This window comes from Marmota monax, unplaced genomic scaffold (genome assembly GCF_021218885.2).
Source record: "Marmota monax isolate L192 unplaced genomic scaffold, Marmota_monax_Labrador192_F-V1.1 WCK01_AAM20220418_F8-fsc00354, whole genome shotgun sequence".
NCBI lineage: Eukaryota > Metazoa > Chordata > Mammalia > Rodentia > Sciuridae > Marmota > Marmota monax.
The window spans coordinates 560,557-569,822 of record NW_026692876.1 but is presented as its reverse complement, the minus strand read 5'-3'; the positions used below and the strand labels follow the sequence as shown (position 1 = coordinate 569,822).

General features: G+C 39.8%; 1 protein-coding gene across 6 annotated transcripts; it reads right to left on the bottom strand.

Moving 5' to 3' along the window:
* Window positions 1-1,810: 1,810 nt before the first annotated feature.
* LOC124096138 (spindlin-2) lies at window positions 1,811-3,766 on the bottom strand. 6 transcript variants are annotated; one of them, XM_046449700.2, is made up of 3 exons: window positions 3,439-3,766; window positions 2,536-2,762; window positions 1,811-2,422 (listed from the first exon to the last, which is right to left on the bottom strand). In XM_046449700.2, exons 2-3 carry the CDS (start codon window positions 2,745-2,747, stop codon window positions 1,984-1,986), a joined length of 651 nt encoding a protein of 216 aa, XP_046305656.1. In that variant the 5' UTR covers window positions 2,748-2,762; window positions 3,439-3,766; the 3' UTR covers window positions 1,811-1,983. The 6 variants fall into 6 exon arrangements, with proteins under 6 accessions (XP_046305656.1, XP_046305657.1, XP_046305655.1 ...); XM_046449701.2 differs by having other exon boundaries at window positions 3,444-3,766; XM_046449699.2 differs by having other exon boundaries at window positions 3,427-3,765.
* Between the last annotated feature and the right edge of the window lie 5,500 nt (window positions 3,767-9,266).

The window sequence follows — 9,266 nt, the reverse complement described above, 5'->3', positions numbered from 1 at the left end:
AAGGAGAAGAAAACAATACAAACACAAAGATCAAACAAAATGAGACAACTGGCTGACATTGTTCCCTGGGCAGCCTGCTGGTGTTGGCTGGATGAAATTGTATGAAAGAAAGTTCATCCCTGCTAAGGCGAGGTGGGCTTGCCTTGTGCAATTCTTGAGGCACTCAGCTTCAGGTCAATTTTGGGTGGAGAATGAGCTGGGTTTTCCACCTTCTTTCAACTCCTGGAAGCTCCACTCCACCCCAGGATGCATGGAGTTAAGAAAGCCTGGGTAGCAGCGATAGACCATCACTCTTTCTTGAGGGACACCATACACTCCAGTGAGGGGCAGGAGTGCAGAAGCCAAAGAAAGACTTTTGAGGGGGACTTCAGGAGGACTAGGTAAAGACAAGACAAAGAAGAAGAAAAGGACACAGACCCATGAGCTGGACACCACAGTTGTGAGGGATTTTATTGCGGTTGTCACTCCTTTTTTCCTCCACCAACCACAACCCTTCCATGCGGCATTATACAGTCCAAGCAATTAGTTGTACAAAATCACAACTTCCAGCCCAACCAACCATGGCATCAATATCACCTGGAAACAAAAGGAGAGCTGCACAAACTTCCATCACAGCTCCCCATGAGTTTAAAGGGGACAAGATGGCCAGGAAGCACCAATGTAGTGTCAGTAGCCACAGGCTTTGTGTGGAGTATAGCCAGAATGGGGCTCCTAGGGGAAGAGGGCCTCCCTTGGGTGGAGCATGGGCTGCTGCCACCTGTGTGGTTTCAGACAGCTGTTGAAAGAAGCATGGATAGTGAAGTACTCGCCATGCCCTGGAGAGACATTAGGTTCAATCCTCTGATGCTCCTCCTCTCTAGGGAGGCAAGGAACATTCCTGTAGGAGGAAGAACAGTGGTGGGACTGCTGTACCTGGCTTCAGCAAGGTTCCATTTTTCTGGATAAAATACTTTCTCACTGCCCAGGTTTATGAAGCACCATGTTAGTGTGTCTAGGCTGAGGGCTGAGGTTCTGCTGGACATTTGTGGCACAAACTCCCTGAAACAAGAAAAGCTTTATAGTTATAAACTTGGCTCCCCTTAAGTTGTCTGAGTCATCCATCCCTGTCACAATGCCCTTCTAGGGAATCTCCAATGCATCTGCTTTCTTTGACAGTTGCCACTTTCTTTGCGCAGAGAGCCAGGGAGGGCAAAATGGATAGAGCCAGGGATCTAACATTTCCTGGCCTTTTCCATCCCTCATAGGACCTGCTCATGCCCCCCACCCGCCAATTTTCATTTCCTCAGTCATTCTTTCCTCTTCGAATTGCTCCTTCCTCAATGTCCCCTCCATTTTTGGTCATGCAACCCATGCAGAGACCCTCCTTTTGTGTGTCCTTTGGCCTCCTCCCATCTCCCTTACTCTGGACCACTTCTAAGCTTCTTTGGGTCCCTCTCTACACAATTTACTCTGAGTGATTTACTCTAAGCCCCAAGATCTCACTCCTGGACATCCTTCACTCCCTTCTAGATGGGATGGTTCCCCTCCAGTAGCCTATCCCTCCCGCAGGGAGCTTCCCAATTTTTTGGCCCCTCTGTACCTCTTCCTAAGCAGACAACTCCTCCTCTCCCATCCCCCACAGCCCATCATCAGTCCTTTCCCCTCCCCACCAGATCAGACCAGCTAAGTCTTGTTCCATTTTTAGATGAGTGATTATGATACTAGCTGCACTTATTCACAGCCTGAATTGACAGCTGTTCCTTCCTTTCGTGCCCCATCCACCAAACACACTCAATCTTTTCAACAAGACAAAGTGCTTACACACCGCATGTCATGTCCACATAAACTTGTATTTTTCAGCACAAAACAACAGTTATGCTGGCAAAGACGTTGGGTTTTCAGGGACCCTTAAACTTTCAATACACTGAAAAGCAGCATTTTTTTTTAGAGTGTCTACAAATTATACGTTTATTTCCAAAGCTGTGGCACATTTTACCCTAAGAGTTAGGACTTTTTCACCAAATCATAGACATAGATGTGGAAATCATCATCAAACTTGATGAAATACACAGAGGGTTTGGCTTCCACTTGGTGAATGACCATTCCGATTCTTTTGGAGCCATCTTCTTTGGTATATTCCACATGTTTACCTATCAGGCCATCTACAACTCCTCCAGGCTCCCTCTCTGCTGGAGGAGACTCACTGGACTCTGGCATGATACGGAGGTCACCTTCTTTATAATCATCTAGAAGCTGGTACATGTACAGGACAGGATCTTTCTCATAGGTAATATAAAACCAGGCTTTCATGATAGGTGCTTGGGCTAGGACCATCCCCCTCCATTCATCCTTAGAACCATGCTCACCCTCAAACATGTGTTCCACTGCTTTGCCAATTATGGTATTTGCAAGGTTGGCATCACTAACTTGGGATGATGCTACCCTGTCGGAAAGAATTTTAAGAGACAAAACTCTTTCATCTCTGTGAAGTTCCAGGCCATAGACACAGTCAATTCCATCATATTTCACCAGATAAAGAGAGGGGTTTATAGGCACCTGATCCAGAACAGTTCCCTTCCACTGGGTGATGGGCTCATCGCCTTCCTTCCATCCATGGGAAATTCTGCAGCCCACGATGTTCCTGCGGGGCTGGGATGAGGGTCTGCCCCTGTGCTTCTTCTGGGAAGCTTTCTTCTTGGACACGTTTGCAGACCCAGTGGCCCTTCCTGCAGCTGCCCTGGTTTGTTGCCCTTCGGCCTCTTGTACATTGGGAGTCTTCATGCCTGCAGGGAAAGGACAGAGAATAGAGACAGATACCCAATATGCCATAAGGTGAACTTCTCCCATAGCGATGTCTCTATGTACCCTGCACAGGCGCCTAAAATTTCCCCAGGAGCCTGGCAGCAATGCTGGGAATCCTGGCTGCGTGCCTGCAGTTCTCTCTCTCTCTCTCTCTCTCTCTCTCTCTCTCTCTCTCCCCCTCTCCCTCTCTCCCTCTCTCTCTCTCTCTGAGGTTCCTTTAGGCTGAGGGGAAGGGCTGGAGTGGCTGGAGTGCTGCCTGGGATTAGGAACTCTGCAGAAGGGAAAGGGCTACCTCCTCCTGGTTCAGCGTCCAGTTCCCCCGCCCCCACCTGCCACTGGTGCCCACTCCAGATCCCCTGCAAAGCGTCTGTCTTTCCACTACCTTGTCTGGCACCCAGTGCCCGCCTGCACTGAGCGCCCCAGACTGCTGGCCACACGCCCCCCTGCCTATCCTAGCCGCTTCCCTTGTATCCACCTTCCTTGCTTTCCCGTGCTCACTTCCAAATCCTTGCTTGGCTCTTAAGGCACCCACCCCCTTTTTCCTGTTGCCCACCGCACACTCCCCCACGCCAGCCTGGCGCCCACCTCTACCCTTATCTCCTGCAAGATTCCATCCCATCCCCCTCCCTCCTTTCTGGCGCCCACCAATGGCCTTGCCCTGCCTGGCGTCCACCGCCGGAGATCGCGGGCCTCACGTGCCCAAATCGGACACCTCGCTGCTGCCTCTGCTAAGAGCCCGTGGAGAAGGAGGATCCGCGGGCGACCAGTCGAGTGAGTGCTTGCCAGAGCTGCGAGGGGAGGATCCGCAGGCGAAGAGAGTATTACGAGGGCGGCGGGGCAGGCGAAGAGGGCGGCGGCGTTTCTGGTGCTGGGTTCGTGGGCCCTCTGCCTTCCCCTTGGTGGTGGCGGCCCCTCTGCCACCTTGGACTTCCACCAGCTGCTGCCGCCGCCGCCGCCGCAGTCTCCTCCCTCTTTCCGTAGCGCAGCTTCCTGCTAGGAGAGAGGCCTCCCCTTCCTGCCAAACACTCCCACCCCCACTGCAGCTCCTAAGCCTGACGTTGCCTAGTGTCCAGAGGGGAGCAATTAGCCTGGGCTCCACCTCTTAGCCAAAGCTTGAGGTTCTGGGTCCTGAACCTTCCTTCTACTGTCTGGTCTTCCTAGCCTCCCATTTCAAAGCCCTTGGTTCTTATTGCCACCTCTTCTTCCACTATATCCGTGTCCATTCCCCATCTGCTTTTCATCTTCCAGGAATTCCCCTCTTTTCTTTTTTCCCAGTACCCTTTTGAAGTTATTCTTTATACAAGAATTTAACTTTCCTGTTGTTTAAAACGGGTTGGAGGAGAGAAATGAGCTAGTGCTTATTCTGACATTTTGGAGTAGCCTGTACATAATTTTTCCCGACTGAACTTTCCTTGCCTTTACTCTTGAGGAATTTTGTATCTTTTCCTCTTCTACTGAAAAGTAATTGCATGCATAAAGTGAGCAATATTTAATTTCAGGAAACTGATTCGAAGAATAACATAATCAACATAAATCCTAACTCTCATTCTCTTAACTCACAGTATATTAATATTCATTATTTCTGTTTCCTTTTTCTTAAGCTTTTTCAAAACTGGGATTATTTTGTTTGTAAATTTTCATGCCACATCCTTTTCCACATTTAATAAGCATTTTCTCTGGATGTTAGATATTTTAAAAACTATTATTTTGTTTTCACTTTACAAATATTTATTATCTATTACCTGTTTTATTGTCTTGGATCCATTAAACTGAAATTTACTGTGATCTAAAATTTGGTTTTTCTTCCATTACTTGACTTGAGAGAGTATTTTCACAGTAACTACTAATCAGATCTATTTATAGTAATGGAAAACTTTTGGAAAAATAACTATGAGAATAGGGAAAAATGAAAGTTTTATAAATCAGTGGAGAAAGACTGGATGTTCTTCAAGAAATGTTGGAATGAGTCTTTAAATAGGGAAAATGAGAATACTAAATTTGTGCCTACCTCAAGGGCGGCAGGGCCCACCTTAATATTTGATTTATTTAAATGTAAAATGCAGCAAGATAAAACAGAACACAAGAAAAGTAACCCCAAACCATGTAATCATATGAATGTTTAATAATTACTTATAGCATCCGAATCAGAGGAAAGGTTGTCTATTAAGAAAACATCTAGGCTTAAGCCAATAAAATAATTCCTAAAATGGAAAATAAGATCAATAATAATTTTGTTTCAACAGCTAAAGTATGAAATAATTTAAAATATTACTTAGTTTCATGGGGTATAAGAAAAGAGGGTCACATCTAGTGCTAATGAAAATAAATATTCATGTCATTTTTATTGCAAACAATTGGGTGATATACTGTTTATCCTGTAAGATTTTGTTTAGTTCTGGTTAACTTTTACTCAGGGGATACTACTGTTGAATCCTAACAAAAAGTGAAAGGGGTTTACCAAAGCCTTATACTGCAATTACTGTATCAGTAGGTATAAAAAGCAGTCAAAATCCTTGCTTCTAAGTCTTTTACCAGTTCCCTCTAGAATGGGTAAACTTTTCCAGGGTTGAAGGATCATCCACTACATTCCCTGTTCATCACTTAGACTTGTTTTCCTCTATCTTATCTGAATTATTATTTCCCATGTTTTTGATTTCTAGATGCCTTTGAGCAGATTGTTTTAAGAGTTTTTGAAAAAATATTTTTGTCCATATTCAATAGTTTTTATAAAAGGAAAACTATTTTGAATCGTTTAGTGGGGTAGGAACAGGGAGCATGGGAGGAATAGATGAATTCTAGATAGGGAAGAGGGGTGGGAGAAAAAGGGAGGAGACAGGGGATTAGCAAGGATGGTGGAATGTGATGGACATCATTATCCAAAGTACATGTTTGAAGACATGAATTGGGTGTCAACGTACTTTATATACAAACAGAGATATGAAAAATGGTGGTATGTATATGTGTAATAAGAATTGTAATGCAAAAAAAAAAACAAAGTACATGTATAAAGACATGAATTGGCATGAACATACAAAGATATGAAAAATTGTACTCTCTATGTGTAATAAGAATTGTAATGCATTCCACTGTTGTGTATTTAAAAAATAAAGTCAATTAAAAAAAGAAAATGTCAGTAAGAATATTTTTGCATTTATTCATATATTTTTTAAGCTTCATGAAGCTAGAAAAAACAATTACATATGTTTTACTTCTATAATACAATTTACTATGGGTTCTAGAAATTCTGGTTTAAATAATTTATTTATTAAATAAATTTATTAAGTAATTCTTTTAAAACTACTTATAATTTAATTTTTATTTTTAGTTTATATGAGTATCACTAAAATAAGTACCCTAGTCCTAAATCTATGATTTTAAAATATTTTTAAGGAGGCACTACTTTCTTGTAGTTTTCCTCACCCTAATTAAGGAATATTTCTGTAGTTTGACTACTTAAAACATTCTATTGATCTCCACTTCTTGCAAAAAATGACTGAACACAGAAAATAAACCCTGATATCGAAAAATTATTGCACTGTTGAAATGTTCTGAAACTGCTTATTTGCTCTTTTAAATCAAGGATTACCTAACACATGGACAGAGCAATTAGAAAGTCTCTCTGATTTCTAAATGGTACTAGGACACTTTCCAGAGACTCTGTCGAAATTTCCTTTTCTTACTCTGTAAAATTGACTCTGCTTTCAAGTACCTTTAATGTCTACTGAAAGAAAATTAATGTAGATGTTTTGTGTTCTCTTATGAATATACACCCTTTGTTAGTTTTGTCCACAGCATTATAGTAAAATATGTAATATTCAACAAGTCAGTTGAAATTTTGAGATACATTTGAAATGTTTTATGAGAAACAAAAGATGATCAGAATTCATGAAGTGAAAGATTAATGAAGTACATACTAATATGCATGTGTGTATAGATCATGAAGTAATAATCCCATGTAATAAAGTTAGAGGAATAAAAAATAAAAGCTTAGTTAAAATTAAAAAAAATAGTTTTGTCCATATTCAATAGTTTTCATAAAAGGAAAACAATTTTGAATTGTTTAGTCTCCTAGTACTAACATTCCAAACACCATTGTTCATGATAAAATATGTGTCTATCATCACGTTGTATACAGTGACTTTTTAGTAACTTTGTGGAATGAAAACTTTTCATATGTCAATCATGCTTTAAGAAAGTGGTATAAAGTTTTTTAAAAAAGCTTCTTCAACTATTTGCAATACCTTCAAACTGAAAAATCATCCAAATTTCCATCAACAGTATGTTGGATATGTTATGGTATGTTCACTGGCACACACTATAATATTGAATTTATTTAAAGTTAACAACAGTCTAATTAATCTGTTGCTCTGAAAGTTTAAAAAATAGCAGTTATTCTTGCAAGGATATTTCCCAAAGAGTCGGTAACAATTTGTATTATATCAACAGTTGATAAAAGTAAACACTGGAGACATTTTTAAATTGTATATATGGCAAGAAAAATTTATATAGATGCTGAGCTGCAAAATGTATGAATTGTAATAGATGTCAGTTTGTATTGTAGCATCCAATCATATTTCATTAAATAGTGTCACAATTTTCCTCTGAGAAACAAACTAGGCCTGACCTGTTAGACCACAGCATTACTGTTAGCCTGATTGGTTTAAAAAGAAGCACCCGACTTAGAGGCACTGAGGCACGATGATATTTTGCATGAACTCTGCATGAGACAGATGATCTTTTCTATTGATGTGAGTGAACCTGAAAAGATATGAGGCCCTGCTCTATTCACCTTTACCATCTTCTGGAGACTGAAATTGAAAGCATCACAGAGAAGAGAATGGAGCCAAGCTAAGCAAAAGTGGGAAACCGTATTAATGAAATTTTTTACTACAGGTGGTCTTGACTCTGATTTCCCAATATTTCTTCCACTCCAAGGTTTTTCCAAGCTAATTATGGTGATGTTACTTCCCCCACAAGTGATTGGTTAAGCATCAGGCATGTGATCTAATAAATGCCAATTAAACATGACTTATGAAAAATGTCTGCTGGAGGACTTCTGAGAAAAAATTTATTTCTAAGAAAGAGCCAACAGGAAATTTTGTTTACTTTTCCTGTTTATAAAGACAGTATATATGTCGTTTTCCTCTGGAATTACTGTAACCAGCCTGAGAAAAAACTTACATAATGAAAATGGCTGAGGAGAGAATAGGAATACTTTGAGACCTTTGATCATATCATTTAGCTGCTGCTTATAATATTTCTGGAGTTCTACTTCTGACTCCTAGTTATGAGGTAACAGGTTTCTTTATAGTTAAAGTAGTTATAGTCTGGGTTTTCTGTTACCTGGAGTTGGAAGCATCTTAAATGGTGAAGTATCTCCAGACTGAAAAGGCACAGTATTTCCAGATCATACCATTAGACCTTTAAGTTATACAGAACAAAACATTCTCAGAGATTCACAAGGTCAGGACATGGAGCATTGCCTTAAGGCATAAAACAATTCCACGTTCCATTGTAGATAAGGTATAAAGAGTTAGCTGAAAAACAAGCATGAGGAAACAATTTTAATCTATGAGGAAAAATGCAATAAGATTAGCAAATAACTCCTTAAACAAATGTTGTCAACAAATGTTGAGCTTCTTATATTTCCTTCAGAGGAAGAAGTAAGCATCCTGACAACAGTCTCTCTCCACTTCAACTATGTTTTCTATACACTTTAGATTTATGTCATAGAAAAAGAAATTACCCTGATATTTATTCTCATGAGAAAAAAATTAAATTCTAATCATTCATTTACAAAATTTATGTATTAATTAGATTTGTCTTACCAATTATCAAAAGTTAATACAGCTTACTTTAATATTCATTTTTACATTTTTATTTATTTATGCAATTTTTTTGTGGTACTGGGGGTTGAATCCAGGGCCTCACACTTGCTAGGCAAATGTTTTACCACTTTGTTACATCTCCAGCCCTTTTTATTTTTTATTTTGAGACAGAGTTTCAGTAACTTGCCCAATCTGATCTTGAACTTGGGATTCTCCTGTCTTCTGAGTAGCTGGGTTTACAGGCTTGTGCCACTGTATATGGCTACTATAAATTTCACAACAGTAAAATATGTATGATGAAAAAAATAGACAAATAATCTTCTTCTATTCCTTTTCCTTTTTCTCTTTGCAACTTCCCAAGACTTTCACACTTAACCAATATTAAGTTCCTGGTATGTATTCTTCTAAACCATCTTGTATGATATTAAAAAATAATAAATAAATATAAACATAAATATATGATTTTAGAAGTCTTTTTCACTTTTGAACATAAGTGGGATCGTTATACACATTTGCAACAAGTCAATCTTATAGCTCTAAAACATTCTTTTTGTAGTTACATAATATATTCTACATATAACACAATATATTCAAGTATTCTATTGATAGCTATTCAGAGCTTTTTCTATTTATCTTGCTATTACAAACAATGTTGCA